The sequence below is a fragment of the Loxodonta africana genome, chromosome 3 (genome assembly GCF_030014295.1).
Source record: "Loxodonta africana isolate mLoxAfr1 chromosome 3, mLoxAfr1.hap2, whole genome shotgun sequence".
Taxonomy (NCBI): domain Eukaryota; kingdom Metazoa; phylum Chordata; class Mammalia; order Proboscidea; family Elephantidae; genus Loxodonta; species Loxodonta africana.
In genome coordinates this window covers 90991580-91007746 of record NC_087344.1, presented here as the reverse complement: position 1 = coordinate 91007746, position 16167 = coordinate 90991580, and the positions used below count along the sequence as shown (strand labels likewise).

Genomic DNA, 16167 nt, shown 5'->3' with positions numbered 1-16167 from the left:
TCCACCAGAGCTCCTTCAATTCCCTGTATAACCAAAACCAAACCGAACTCATTGCTGTCAAGTGGATTTCAACTCATAGCAATCCTATAGGACAGAGTAGAACTGCCCCAATAGGGTTTCTAAGAAGCAGCTGGTAGTTAGCAGCCATAGCTCTTAACCAACAAAATCTAAATATATGTGTACTGGAGAAAAGCTGTAAAGTCCAGTGAATAACCACAATAACTCTTTTTGGATTGCTTGGCAATGAGCTAGCAGGGATGAGGGAGCTTCCCTGGATGAAGGCCATGTCTAAGCACTTCCCACAAGACCAAGAAGCTCCTAAGGTCTCCATGTGTTGGGAAGTTGGTATTTCCCAGCACTGTCCTAAAAAACTGGCACGAAAGCTTAGATTGCTTGGCCTTAAGTTTAAAACATCTATTTCCACCATGCAAAGAAGTTCTCATGCTTGTTCTCTTAAGAGAAAGAGAGGGAAAGAAGGACAGAGAGAGAATGAACAATGGAAGATGGGATCTTCTGGTGGAATCATATCCACGGTTTAGCCAGCTGCGGTCTGGCCAAGTGTGTGTCTCTGAAGATACCTGGAGAACAAGAACCCACACACTGTGGACTCTTCTCTCTTTCCATTCCAGACTACACTAAGTGATGCTCACTGGTGTTCGTCCAAGCCCTTTGCTCATCAGCACTAACACTCGCTAGAGTAAACAATAACAAATTGCATCACCTCATCTACTCACATGAACTAGTGTTGGAGCCCCTGGGTGGCACAAAAGGTTAATGAACTTGCTGCTAATCACAAGGTTGGTGGTTGGAGTCCACCCAGAGGTGCCTCAGAACAAAGGCCCGGCATCTACTTCTGAAAAAACCACCACAGAAAACTCTACAGAGAAGGGTTTTCTTTTTTATCAACCTCAATTTTCTGACTATAGAAAATGCAAAAGGCAAGGAGACTGGACATTAAGGTGATATATACCCAGAGGAGGATCTGCGCTGCCGGGGAATTTCAATTACTGTCTTTCTGGTGCCTTACAACATTAGCTATGTTAAGGCAGGTAATGTGTGCGGTGGGTTAGACGCCACAGAGGAATGACTGACTGGAATCTTTCCCAGTGGAACTCCACAGAGAAGCTAGGGGAAGAATATGTGACTCTCAAATGTGACCCCATGTCAGCAGAAACTGAACAGTGGGCTGCTAACAAACCAAGCACATCAGCTTTACTGAAAATCTCGGCTAAGGTGACCAAATGAAAAAGAACTATTAAAGAAGAAAAAGCTTCCTGTTCACAAGAGAACGCACAATGCAATGACAACTAAAAACCTTGCCAAGAAGATTCCAATTCTTCCATCACCTTCTAAACTGCCACCAGTTAACCGGGTTCACTGAGACGTTGTGCAGGCCTGGTGCCATCAATTAAAGCTGAGCACCAAAGGCCAGAAATTAGATGCATATAAGCAACTCTGTGAATATGCTTACCCAAATCAAAAAAATATTCCTGCCACAGCAAAGGATGCCAAGATTCAGGCACAGTTTAAAAGAAAATCAAGTATGGACAAGGGGAAAACACCTCTAGAGAGTTCTGAGAGAATGAAGATGTGTTCTGAGGAGACTGATCCTCCTGAAGTGGCTTCTCTCCCTGAGGAAGGGGCACTTGTCCTTGTATCTACTCTCCTGGAGGGAGTTAATATGGTTGTGGTGATGACTTCAGTCTGTGTTGGCCTCCTGGACAAGAACTGCAGGCAGGGCTAGGAAGGTGGAGACAGTGGAATCACCACAAAAGGCCGACGGTGTCAAGTGGTGTGTGGTGCGTGGGAGAAGTCTCCCTGCAAACACAGATGGTTGGTGTGATGGTTAAGATTGTGTGTCCACTTGGCTGGGCCATGATTCTCAGTGTTTTGGCAGTTGTAAAATGTTATGATCACTTTCCTGTTGAAATCTGATATGTGATCACCCCCATGATGGAATCTGCTGAGTGGTACTGGCAGGAGTGGGGCCTGTGGCAGCTCACCACAGCCTCGGCCTTCATCCCTCTGCCTTCCGCAGTCTACTTCCTTTTCCTGCTCGCCTTGCAAAGGTTGTTGGCTTGTTCTGGAACCAGCAGCTGTCTCTTGTTTGACCTCTGGTTCTTGGGACTTGAGCTAGCAGCTTACCTGTCCATCTTGGGATTCGCAGATCTTAACGGCCTGCAAGGAAGAGTCCTGCTTCCCGACCTGCCTATCTTGGGTTCCCCATCCCCTGCAGCTGACTCAGGAGAAACCTTGAGGTCTTGCCTGCCAACCTTGGGGATTCCTCGACTGTCACAACCTGTGAGCAGGATCCCTGTTCCCCAACCTGCTCATCTTGGGTTCACCAGCTTCTGCGGCTCCATGAATTCAGAAAGGACTCTATCTTGATCCAAGGACTTGGGATGTTCCAACCCCTACAATTGCATGAGCTGTTTCCTTAATATAAATCTCTCTGTATATATTCATACGCATTGCTGGTTTTGCTTTTCTAGAGAACCCAGCCTAAGACAGTTGGATTCAACTGCAGTTCATGCTGGACAAGTCTGGGTCCCTAAAAAACTGGGGAGAGTGTTCTCGTCTTCTTACCTGCCTGCAATTTTCCACCTCCACATCTGGAGGACAATATGTTGTACTGCAAATGTGTTTAGAGGAACAAAGTGTAAATGAAAAGCCTTCAATGAGAAGAGAATACCTGGGAAAGGAGCATTTCCACGACAGCAATTAGTAACTGAAAGGTTACCACAATGGACTCCATGGCACTACCAACAGCTGAGCTTCAGTCCACATCCTCCCATGTGCCTGCTGACAGCATGCACAGACTGAGAAGACTGCAGGTGTTAGTTACCCTTGGCGATCTGGAGCCCCCTCCCCCAACTTTGCTTGCAGCTTGCTGGGTTGGGGATACAGAAGACACTGATGTTTAAAACTGGAAAGACTTTTCACAAACTACCGTTCATTCCAGCTAATAAAGTGAAAAAAACAGTCTATACTACCAAAGTTTTCTTACCCTTATACTTCAGAGTATAAATGGCTTCAGCAGCTCTTTTAAGTGGGAAGCTCTTTAGCTGGGCATTGTGAAGAACTGAGTGAAGAGATAAAATCACTGAAGTTTCCTTCTGTGCTAGATTTTTCTCCTAGAATATTGACTGACTTTAGGAGCTGCTCCTTTTTAAGTTTAGTGACTTCAAACTTGAATATTTAAGCCAAAGGAAAGCAGTTATTCTCTTCCTCACAAAACAAAATATGATCCTTAATGTAGAAAACATTTTTCTGAGATTTCTGTGATTTGGCTCCAGGATCAAGACAGGGCCCTTTCCCAGCGTTATTTTCACTTGTAGCTGTTTTGTGTATTTCTGCTATTTAAAAAGTTTAAGGTTTCCTCCCAATCATAAACACAATATATTGACTTTAATTGTATGTGTAAAATAACTCATCCACTGTATTTAGGGGGCCATATGACATGCAAATTATTAAATTAGATAATGTTCTTAATTCAATAGGATTAAACAAACAAACAAAAAAACTTTATGGAGCTCAGCTCAACTCTGACACATATGGTGTCATCATGAGTCAGAGTCAGTGACAGTAACTGATAGCCTAGTGATAGAAAAGAATCCTCCATGTTGGCTCGGTGAAGAAAAATTATATATAGTATTTAACACAATTTGAACGTAATTATCTCCTTTCCAAGAAAGGAAGACATTAATTTTGTTGAGACTCCAGAGGTGAACATACTACACAATCATCCCTTTAATAGCCCTACTTTTGTCTACCACAGATTCCTTTACTGTTCCGACAAACATGTGGATAGCACATAAAAACACAGGCTGTTGTCCGCTCTGGCTATTACATGCTAAGAACTCCCATACTCTTTCCTCTCTCACCTTTCTAGTGAGGCACTGGGTTCTTTTTCCTTGACTGGACTCCACTTTGTGGTTGCCAAGGCTGCTCCATTCATGAAATTAAGACAGACCATATAATAGACTGTGAATGTTCAAAGATCTAAATGTTCTACATTACCTGCTTCTTTTGCCAAGTCAGGATAGTCTCTTGAATTATCTCCAGGCTTCACAAACTAGAAATATAGAAACAGATAATAAATAGGAACAAGTATAGTTAGAGTTTTCATAGCTGAGCATCACAGAAATCCATTCTTCTATTCATTCAAACAGAAACATACTGAGTCTGTGTATATTCTCAGCAACAACAACCAAAAATATAATTAAAAAAAAAATCAAGTACCTATCATGTTCCTAGACTCTGATGATGATCACAGTAATAACAGTAATAATAAAAAAGTCTTTGCCCTCAAAGAGCTTCCAGTCTAACAGAAAACAATTACAGTATAGTGACTAAAGTACAGAACGATTTGGGAGAGACAACTATCCAGCCTTGGAGGGAGGACAAGAAAGGCTTCCCAGAGGAATCGATATTTAAACTAAGTCCTTACGGAAGTGGAGTCAGGCAAATGGAAGAGAAGGAAATTCTAGAGTAAAGGCCAGGACATGCGAAAATATGGCATGACCCAGAAACTGCAAATAATTTGATATGGCAGAGGTTGAAGAGCAAAGTGGCAAGTGGCAAGTGATAAGGACAGAAGAGTAACTTAGAACCAAGAAATGGAAACAACTAACATTTACAGGGCGCTTGTTGTGTTTGGAAACCCTGGTGGTATAGTGGTTAAGTGCTATGGCTGCTAACCAAAAGGTCGGCAGTTCAAATCTACCAGGTGCTCCTTGGAAACTCTATGGAACAATATTACTATGACTTGGAATTGACTCGACGGCAACAGGTTTTGTTTTGTTTTGTTTTCTGCTATGTGTTATGTATTGTACTCAGCACTTTGTACACGTTAACACATTTAATCCTCACAACAACCCTAAGGAGTGGGTACTATTATTACCACTTTACCGATAAGAAACTGGGGCACAGAGAGATTAAGTAACTTGCCCAGGTCACACAGCTAAAAAGTGGTGATCGATGAGATGAAGTACAGTGGTTTGCTAGTCAGTGGTCATGCCAAAGAGAAACAGCTTTCAAATTTTCTTTTGCGTGCAAACCACAAGATAGGTTTTACAACATAACCCAGTATAAAAAAGTATATACATATATAAATACATAACTGAAGGAAAAAGTTCACTGAATAGTGATCCTTGTTATACTGATAAATACTTTCTATTCTATTTCTTTTTCTTTTCTTTTTTTTTTTTTTACTGCTAGAAGCAACCTTCTAAATTGATTTCACTATCCAATAACGGGTCACAGGAGGCCTGACGGCACAGTGGTTAAGAGCTCATCTGCTAACCACAGGGACGGCAGTTGGAATCTACCAGCCGCTCCTGAAGGAAGCCCTATGGGGCAGTTCTACTCTCTCCTATAGGGTTGCTATGAGTTGGAGTCCACTTAAGGGCAATGGCTTTGGCTTTTTGGGTTTAATGGGTCAATAAAACCACAGTTGGAAACACTATGTAGGCCTGACTCAAATGCCACATTCATTGCACAGTGCCAAAATACAACTCAGGAACTGAACCAAAACAAAACGTTTATCATGTGCTCCTCTCTCTGATCCATCCCAACTCTTCTCCATAAATCCTTCACAATTCCCCAATGCAGCATCCAAAAGATGCCTACTCTCCCCTACTTTTCAATTCACCAACTACACTTAGAACATTTCTAAAAAGTACTTACTAGCCAAAGAGAGTGCTGAGCTAGGCCCCAAGAAGTAATAAACATGCATAATGATTAAATTATTATCTATACAATGAAATAACTGCACTTTCACATTTCATACTGAAATCAGGGCCATTTTTAAAAGGCTAGTCAAGCAAATAAACATGTACTAAATTACTCCTTCAAAATTAAAAGGAAGTTTAGGTGGGAACTACCAAATGTCTGCTAACAGTAGATTGGATAAATGCGACTGTTCATACAATGGACTATTTTAAATAAATGAGAATGAACAAACTATAATTACACATAAAATTATGGGTGAATCTCACAAACATAATGTCGAACCACATAACCCAGAACTAATCTAAGGAGTTAAAGGCCAGAAGTCAGGATAATGTGAACCCTTTGGGGGCAAGGAACCACTGACAAGGGGAGCACAGGGGGGCTGCTGAGGTGCTAGTAATGTTCTGTTTCTTGATCTGGGGGTTTGTTACATGATCATATTTGAGAATTCATTTTGTGAGAATTCATACAGCTGTACTCATATGGTTTATATGTTTTTTAATTTTTATTTTTTAATCAAAGAAATGCCAAAACAAAAAAAAGGCTTAAAATAAAAGCAGCAATCCTGCTTCACTACTCCCCACTGCTAGACTTTTACTTTCTCCTGAAACATTCACTTTCAATTCTTTTAGGTATTTCTTCCTGTATAAATTGCCATGTTTCCAAGTATTCTTTTTTTTTAATTGTGCTTTAAGGGAAAGTTTACAAATCCAGTCTGTCATACAAAAACTTATACCGACCTTACCATGTTCTCCTAGCTGCTCTCCCTCTAATAAGACAGCACACTCCTCCTCTCCACCCTGTATTTGCCATGTCCATTCAGCCAAGTCCTGTCCCCTTCTGCCTTCTCATCACCCCTCCAGATAGGAGCTGCCCACATAGTCTCATGTGTCTACTTGAGCCGAGAGGCTCACTCCTCACCAGTATCATTTTCTCTTATAGTCTAGTCCAATCCCTGTCTGAAGAGTTGGCTTCGGAAATGGTTCCTGCCTTGGGCTAACAGGAGGTCTGGGGACCATGACCTCCAGGGTCCTTCTACTCTCAGTCAGACCATTAAGTCTGGTCTTTCTGCGAAAATCTGAGGTCTGCATCCCACTGTTCTCCTCCTCCATCAGGGATTCTCTGTTGTGTTCCCTATCAGGGCTGTCATTGGTTGTAGCCAGGCACCATCTAGTTCTTCCAGTCTCAGGCTGCTGCAGTCTTTGGTTTATGTGACCCTTTCTGTCCCTTGGGCTCATATTTTCCTTGTGTCTTTGGTGTTCTTCATTCTCCTTTGCTCCAGGTGGGTTGAGACCAATTGATACGTCTTAAATGGCCATTCGCTAGAGTTTAAGACCCCAGGACCCCCTCACCAAAGTGGGATGCAGAATTTTTAATACATTTTGTTATGCCAACTGACCTAGATGTCCCCTGAAACCATGGTCCCCAGAACCCATTCTGGCCTTTGAAGCATTCAGTTTATTCAGGAAACTTCTTTGCTTTTGGTTTAGTCCAGTTGTGCTGACCTCTCCTGTATTGTGTGTTATCTTTCCCTTCTAAAATAGTTCTTATCTACTATCTAATTAGTGAATACCCCTCTTCCTCCCTCCCGACCACCATAACCATCAAAGAATATTTTCTTCTCTGTTTAAACTATTTCTTGAGTTTTTATAATAGTGATCTCATACAATATTTGTCCTTTTGCAACTGACTAATTTTACTCAGCATAATGCCTTCCAGATTCCTCCATGTTATGAGATGTTTCATGGATTCATTTTTGTTCTTAATCGTTGTGTAGTATTCCATTGTGAGAATATACCATAATTTATTTATCCATTCATCCAATGATGGACAACTTGGTGGCTTCCATCTTTTTGCTATTGTAAACAGTGCTGCAATGAACATGGGTGTTCATATATCTGTTCATGTAACGGCTCTTATTTCTCTAGGATATATTCCAAGGAGTGGGATTGCTGGATTGTATGGTAGTTTTATTTCTACCTTTTTAAAGAAGCGCCAAATCGATTTCCAAAGTGGTGGTACCATTTTATATTCCCACCACCAGTATATAAGTGTTCCAGTTTTTCCACAACCTCTCCAACATTTATTACTTTGTGCTTTTTGGATTAATGTCAGCCTTGTTGGAGTGAGGCGGAATCTCACTGTAGTTTTGATTTGCAATTCTCTAGTGGCTAATTGTCATGAGCATTTCCGCCTGTATCTGTTAGCCGCCTGAAGTGTCTGTCCATATCCTTTGCCCATTTTTTAATTGTGCTGTCTTTTTATTGTTGAGTTCTTGCAGTATCATGTAAATTTTAGAGATCAGACTCTGATCGGATTTGTCGTACCCAAACACTTTTTCCCAGTCTGTATGTAATCTTTTTACTCTTTTGTTAAAGTCTTTGGATGTGAGTAAGTGTTTGATTTTTAGGAGCTCCCAGTTACCTAGTTTCTCTTCTGGTGTCTGCACACTGTCAGTAATGTTTTGTATACTGTTTATGCCATGTATTAGGGCTCCTAGTATTGTCCCTATTTTTTCTTCCATGATCTTTGTTGTTTTAGATTTTATATTTAGGTCTTTGATCCATTTTGAGTTAGTTTTTGTGCATGGTATGAAGTATAGATCTTGTTTCATTTTTTTGCAGATGGATATCCAGGTATGCCAGCACCATTTTTTTAAAGAGACTGTCTTTTCCCCATTTAATGGACTTTGGGCCTTTATCAAATATCAGCTGCTCATATGTGGATGGATTCATGTCTGCATTCTTAATTCTCTTCCATTGGTCTATATATCTGCTGTTGGAGCATACCATGCTGTTTTGACTACTGTGACAGTGTAACAGATTCTAAAATCAGGAAGTGTGGGGCCTCCCACTTTGTTCTTCTTTTTCAGTAATGCTTTACTTATCTGGAGCCTCTTTCCTTTCCATATGAAGTTGGTGATTTGTTTCTCCATCTCATTAAAAAATGTCATTGCAATTTGGATTGGGATTGCATTGGATCTATAGATCACTTTGAGTAGAATGGACATTTTTACCATGTTGAGCCTTCCTATCCATGAGCAAGGTATACTTTTCCACTTATGTAGTTCCCTTGCAGTAGTGCTTGTAGTTTGCTCTGTATAGGTCTTTTACGTCTCTGGTTAGATTTATTCCTAAGTATTTTATCTTCTGGGTGGCTATTGTAAATGGTACTGATTTGGTGATTTCCTCTTCAACTTTCTCTTTGTTGGTGTAGAGTAATGCAACTGATTTTTGTATATTTATCTGGTATCTTGATGCTCTGCTGAACTCTTCCATTAGTTTCAGTAGTCTTCTTGAGAATTATTTAGGGTTTTCTGTGTACAAGATCATCTGATCTGCAAATAGAGATTTTTACTTCTTCCTTTACCAATTTGGACGCCTTTTCTTTCTTTTTCTAGTCTAATTTTCCTAGCTAGGACCTCCAGCACAATGTTGAATAAGAGGGGGTGATAAAGGGCATCCTTGTCTGGTTCCCGTTCTCAAGGAGAATACTTCCAGACTCTATCCATTTTGGATGATGTTGGCTGTTGGCTTTGTATAAATGCCCTACATTATGTTGAGGAATTTCCCTTCTACTCCTATTTTGCTGACAGTTTTTATCATGAATGGGTGTTGGACTTTATTAAATGACTTTTCTGCATCAATTGATAAGATCGTGGGGTTCCTCTCTTTTGTTTTATTTATATGATGGATTACATTAATTGTTTTTCTAATGTTAAACCATCCCTGCATACCTGGTATGAATCCCTCTTGGTCATGGTGAATTATTTTTTTGATATGTTGCTGAATTCTATTGGCTAGAATTTTGTTGAGGATTTTTGCATCTAAGTTCATGAGGGATACTGGTCTGTAATTTTCTTTTTTTTGAGGTGTCTTTATCAGGTTTTGGTATCAGGGATATGCTGGCTTCATAGAATGAGTCTGAGAGTATTCCATCCTTTCCTATGCTCTGAAATACCTTTAGTAGTAGTGGTGTTAACTCTTCTCTGAAAGTTTGGTAGAATTCTCCTGTGAAGCCGTCAGGGCCAAAGCTTTTTTTCTGCTGTGAGTTTTTCAATTACCTTTTCAATCTCTTCTTTTGTTACGGGTTTATTTAGTTGTTCTACCTCTGTTGGTGTTAGTTTAGGTACGTAGTGTATTTCTAGAACTTCGCCCATTTCTTCTAGGTGTTCAAATTTGTTAGAGTACAATTTTTCATAGAAATCTAATATGATTCATTTATTTCAGTTGGGTCTGTTGTGATATCATCCACCTTATTTCTTCTTCAAGTTATTTGCTTCCTCTCCTGTTTTTCTTTTGTCAGTTTGGCCAGTGGTTTACTGATTTTGTTAAATTTTTCAAAGAACTGCCTTTTGATCTTGTTAACTTGCAATTGTTTTTCTGTTCTCTAATTTGGCTTTAATTTTTATTATTTGCTTTCTTCTGGTGCCTGATGGTTTCTTTCGCTGCTCTCTATTCGTTCAAGTTTTAGGAATAATTCTTTGATTTTGGCCCTTTCTTCTTTTTGGATGTGTGCATTTATTGCTCTTTTAATGACCTCTGAGCACTGTTTTCACTGTGTCTCAAAGGTTCTGATAGGAAGTGTTTTCATTCTCATTGGAGTCTATGAATTTCCTTATTCTGTCCTTAATTTCCTCTACAACCCAGTTGTTTTGGAACAACTCGTTGTTCAGTTTCCAAGTGTTTGTCTTCTTTTTCTGGCTTTTTCTGTTACTGACTTCTACTTTTATGGTCAGAGAAGATATTTTGTAATATTTCAATGCTTTGGATTCTGTTAAGGCTTCGTTTATGACCTAATATGTGGTCTACTCTAAACAATGTTTCATGTGTGTTGGGAAAGAAAGTATACTTGGCTGCTGTCGGGTGGACTGTTCTGTATATGTCTATGAGGTTAAGTTGGCTGATTGTAGCATTTAGATCTTCTGTGTATTTATTGAGCTTCTATCTGGATGTTCTGTCCTTCACCAAAAGTGGTATGTTGAAATCTCCTACTATTATTGTGGAGTTATCTATCTCACTTTTCGATGCTTTTAGAGTTTGTTTTATATATTTGAAGCCCTGTCACTGGGTGAGTAAATATTTAATATGGTTATATTCTCCTAGTATATTGTCTCTTTTATCATTATATAGTATCCTTCCTTATCCTTTGTGGTGGATATTACTTAAAAGTCTATTTTGTCAGAAATTAATATTGCCACTCCTGCTCTTTTTTGACTGTTGTTTAATTTTTTTTCATCCTTTGAGTTTTAGTTTGTGTCTTTAAGTCTAACGTGCGTCTCTTGTAGGCAGCGTATAAACAGACTGCGGTTTTTTATCCATTCTGCCACTCTCTTTATTGATGCATTTAATCTATTTACATTCAGCACAATTATGGATAGGTATGAGTTTAGTGCTGTCATTTTGATGTCTTTTTTGTGTATTGTTGACTGTTTCTTTCTTCCACTTAATTTTGTGTTGAGTAGTTTTTTTATATATAGCCTTTTCCCCTTTTTAATTGTTGTTGAATTTGTTTTTGCTGAGTCTTTGTTCTCCTTGTACTTTATTTTGTGTTTAGGATTGTTAGCCTCCTTTGTGGTTACCTTAATATTTACCCCTATTTTTCTAAATTTAAACCAAACTTTTATCTCTTTATATAACCTTGACTTTCTCTCCATGTGATAGATCTATGACTACATTTCTTAGTCCCCTTTACTGATTTAATGTTGTCATCTTTTACATAATGACATCGCTATTTTACTGTTTTGAGCATTTTTTTCCTTCATTTATTTTTGTGATTTCTTTATCTAGTTGGTCTGTCCTGCGTTCTCGTCTTGGGCTGTTATCTGATGTTATTGATTTTCTAACCACAGAAATTCCTTTAGTAATTCCCTCAACTTCTGCTTATCTGGAAATGTCCTAATTTCACCTTATATTTCAGAGACATTTTTGCCGGATATATGATTCTTGGCTGGCAATTTTTTTCCTTCAATGCTTTATATATGTCATCCCATTACCTTATTTTCTGCATGGTTTCTGCCTAGTAGTCCAAGTTTATTCTTATTGACTCTCCTTTGTAAGTGACTTTATGTTTATTGTTAAAAAAAAAAAATTTTTTTTTTTATTTTTTATTGTTATCCACTCTTAAAATTCTTTAACTCTGGTTTTGGCAAGTTTGATTATATCTTGGTGACTTTTTATTGGGATCTACCTTATGTGGGGTTCAATAGGCATCTTGGATAGGTATCTTCTCATCTTTCACGATAACAGGGAAGTTTTCTGCCAACAATTCTCCCTGTATTTTCTGTTCTTGCTCCCTATTCTGGTACTCCAATAGCTCGTAGGTTATTTCTCTTGATGGAATCCCATGAGATTCTTAGGATTCCTTCATTTTCTTTTTAACTCTGTTATCTAATTTTTCTTTGAATATATTGGTACCAAGTGTTTTATCTTCAATCTCACTAATTCTGACTTCCATTACCTCAATTTTGCTCCTCTGACTTTTTATTGAGCTGTCTAATTCAGAAATTTTTTGTTAATCTTCAGAATTACTGATTACTGTCTCTCTATGGATTCTTGTAGACTATTACATTTGTCACTATGGTCTTGAATAACCTTCTTAATTTCCTCAACTGCTGTATCTGTGTATTCCTTGGCTTGTTCTGCATTGTGCCTGATCTCCTTCCTGATCTCTTGAAGCGTTCTATATATTAATCTTTAGTATTTTATCTTTGGTAATTCCAGGAATATCTCTTTGCTTGGAAGATTCCTTGATTCTTTGTCTTGGGATCTTGTTGAAGCAATCATGGTCTGCTTCTTTATGTGATTTGATATTGATTGTTTTCTCCAAGTCATCTATAAGTTATTTTATTAATTTATTTTATGTTTGCTTACTGTGTCCTACCTTCTTGCTTTGTTTTGTTTTGACATGCCCAAACAGGCTGCTGGAGTGACCTAGCTTGATTATTTGCACCTATGAAGCTCTAACGTCCTCTCACCAGATGGCTAGAATTTTTTTTTTTTTTTATAAGCCCAGGAGTGCATTCACTTTTCTTAATGGATTCAGCTAAATAGTCGGTCACCAAGTGTGTGGCGCAGGCTCTCTCCTACAGTCTTAGAGGAGCAGGGGTGACTGGTATAGGCACAGATATCTGGTTGCAGCAGGGGGTCATGCTCTGAACAAGGCAGATGGCTGACAACCATCCCCCAAATGTCTGTGAGGAAAGCATGTCCCTGGCTCCCCAGAGCGCACAGGTGGGTGGGTTCTGCAGCCGAACCATGGGCACCCAGTGCTTTTGGCTGTAAGGACTGGGAGGCACCACTTATCCTTGGACACCTGTCATGGGTGGCATGGGTGAAGCCACCGGTCCTCAGGCTCCTAATGTGGGAAGGTGAGGACCCTGCTTAATAGGCAGAGCAGAAGATGGAGGCAGAGCCAAGATGGCAGAATGAACGGACGCTTCCATCAAGCCCTCTTTACAACAAAGATGCGAAAAAACAACTGAAAGGAGTATATTTGTGACAAGCTGGGAGCCCTGAGCATCAAAGGCAAGCTTAGACAACAAACTGAGGGGCACAGGAAAGAAAAGAGCGTTCAGAAGTGGAGAGGAGTTACCAGACCTCAATCGCGGGGAGCCCTCAGGCACCATTCCTGGAGCGGCAGCAGCGGCAGTGGCGGGCTAGTCCTAGCAATCGGACTCAGTTTCCTCAGGGAGAAGCAGCCAGCCACGCAGCCCACTCACACCTCCGGAACCTGAGGAGAACTGCACGCTCTCAGCAAAAGCTAAGTACTCGTGTAGATTTTACCACGCCCCCCCCACACCCAAGCCGGATTCAGCGGTTGAATCCCTAGGCCTGAGATAGACCCAGGTGAGCACATGGAGGCATCATCCCGACCTTGGGGAAGGAAAACATTTGCAATTTGGCGAAAAGATAATTTGCTAGCTCCATTAACCAGGAGAGCTCAGGACAGAAGTGGCTCCTGTCCAGACATAAACCGTCTGTGGACCTTGCACACCTTTCCCTTCTCCATGGACCTGCGTGGGCCTACTTTGGGAGAATAGGCCCTTGTTGGCAAACTCCAACCATTTCAGCTGTGCAATGGGGAGGTGAGTGTTTGACGTCTGACGTTGCTCTGTCTATTAAACAAGGTCCTCACCTACCCACAACAGGCACCTAAGGACTGGTAGCTCCACTCAGGTCACCCAGCCACCCGTGACAGGGGTCCAAAGATAACTGTTACCTCCCTGTCCTTACAACCCAAAACTTTGGGTGCCCATGGTCCCTCTGCAGAACGTACCCACCAGCACGCTCTAGGGAACAGAGACATGTTTTCCTCAGAGACACTTGGGGGTCAGTACGCAGCCCCCTACCTTGTTCACAGTGTGACCCCCTGCTGCAATCAGATACTGGTATATGCGCCAATCACCCCTGCCCCTCTAAGACTGTAGGACAGAGCCTGTACCACACACTTGCTGATCAGCTACCTGGAAACCTGACCTGAATTCATACAAGAAAATTGAATGGACTCCTACACTGATATACCTGATAACAGCTCTAGCCAGCTGGGGACAGGACACCACAGTTCCAAAGATGAAAATAATCAAGCTAGCTCACTTAAGCAACCCATGGGGTATACCAAAAAAAAAAACAAAGAAAGCAGCTATGACACAGTAAGCAAGCATAAACTAATACAACAACTTATAGATGACTCGGTGACAACAGTCAATATCAAGTCACATAAAGAAACAGACCATGATCACCTCAACAGGCTCTCAAAACAAAGAACCCAGGGATCTTCTAGATGAAAATGCATTCCTGGAATTACCAGATGCAGAATACAAAAGTTTAATATACAGAACTCTTCAAGACATCAGGAAGGAAATGAGGTAATATGCAGAACAAGCCAAGGAACACACAGATAAAGCAAATGAAAAAATTAGAAAGATTATTCAGGAACATAATGGAAAGTTTAATAACCTGGAAAAATCCATAGACGGACAGCAATCAGAAATTCAGAAGATTAACAATAAACTTACAGAATTAGATAACTCAATAGAAAGTCAGAGGAGCAGAATTGAGCAAGTAGAAGCCAGAATTTCTGAACTCGAAGATAAATCACTTGGCACTAATATATTTGAAGAAAAATCAGATAAAAGAATTTTAAAAAATGAAGAAACCTTAAGAATCATGTGGGACTCTATCAAGAGAAATAACCTACGAGTGATTGGAGTACCAGAATAGGGAGGGATAACAGAAAATACAGAGAAAATTCTAAAAGATTTGTTGGCAGAAAACTTTCCTAATATTGTGAAATATGAGAAGATATCTATCAAAGATGTTCATCGAACTCCACATAAGGTAGATCTTAAAAGAAAGTCACCAAGACATACCACAATCAAGCTTGCCAAAACCAAAGATAAAGAGAGAATTGTAAGAGCAGCGAGGGATAAAAAAAAAGTAACCTACAAAGGAGAGCCAATAAGAATAAACTTGGACTACTCGACAAAAACCAAGCAGGTAAGAAGGCAATGGGATGACATATTTAAAAAACTGAAGAAAAAAATTGCCTGCCAAGGGTCATATATCCAGCAAAACTGTCTCTTAAATATGAAGGTGAAATTAAGACATTTCTAGATAACACAAGTTTAGGGAATTGGTAAAAACCAAACTAAAACTACAAGAAATACTAAAAGGAGTTCTTTGGTTAGAAAATCAATAATATCATGTATCAACCCAAGAATACAACACTGAGCAGAGCAACCAGAAGTCAACCCACACAGGGAAATAAAAAAAAAAAAAAAACGAAGATTAAAAAAAAAAAGTCCAACACAGGGTAACAACAAAGTTATTATATAAAAGAAGACAACATTAAAATAATAAAGAGGAACTAAGAAATGTAATCATACACCTTCCATATGGAGAGGAAGAAATAATAGTGTTCAATTTAGAAAAACAGGGGTAAATAATAAGGAGACAAACTATCCTACTCATCAAAATAAAATACAAGGGAAAAATACAGACTCAGCAAAAACAAAAGCAACAAAAACAACTATGAGGAAAGGACAATATATAAAGAAAATCTACTCAGCACATAAAATCAAGTGGGAAAAAGAAACTGTCAACACACAAAAAAAGACATCAAAATGATAGCACTAAATTCATACCTATCCATAATTACCCTGAATGTAAATCGACTAAATGCACCAATAAAGAGACAGAGAGTGGCAGAACGGATCAAAAAACAAGGTCCATCTATATGCTGCCTACAAGAGACACACCTTAGAGACACAAACAAACTAAAACACAAAGGACGGAAAGAAATATATCAAGCAAACATCAGAAAAGAGCAAGAGTGGCAAAATTAATTTCTAATGAAATAGACTTTAAAGTTAAATCCATCAGAAAGGATAAGGAAGGACACTATACAATGATTAAAGGGACAATACATCAAGAA

General features: G+C 39.6%; 1 protein-coding gene and 1 pseudogene across 1 annotated transcript in view; one reads left to right on the top strand and one right to left on the bottom strand.

The window, feature by feature from the left end:
* SCP2 (sterol carrier protein 2) overlaps positions 1–16167 on the bottom strand; it is a 160478-nt gene that overhangs the window by 132823 nt on the left and 11488 nt on the right. The window contains exon 2 of the mRNA XM_023549587.2: positions 4021–4075. Coding sequence (XP_023405355.2) covers positions 4021–4075 — 55 coding nt within the window. The remainder of the gene's footprint in view (positions 1–4020; positions 4076–16167) is intronic.
* On the top strand, positions 1084–2195 carry LOC104846013 (developmental pluripotency-associated protein 4-like; annotated as a pseudogene).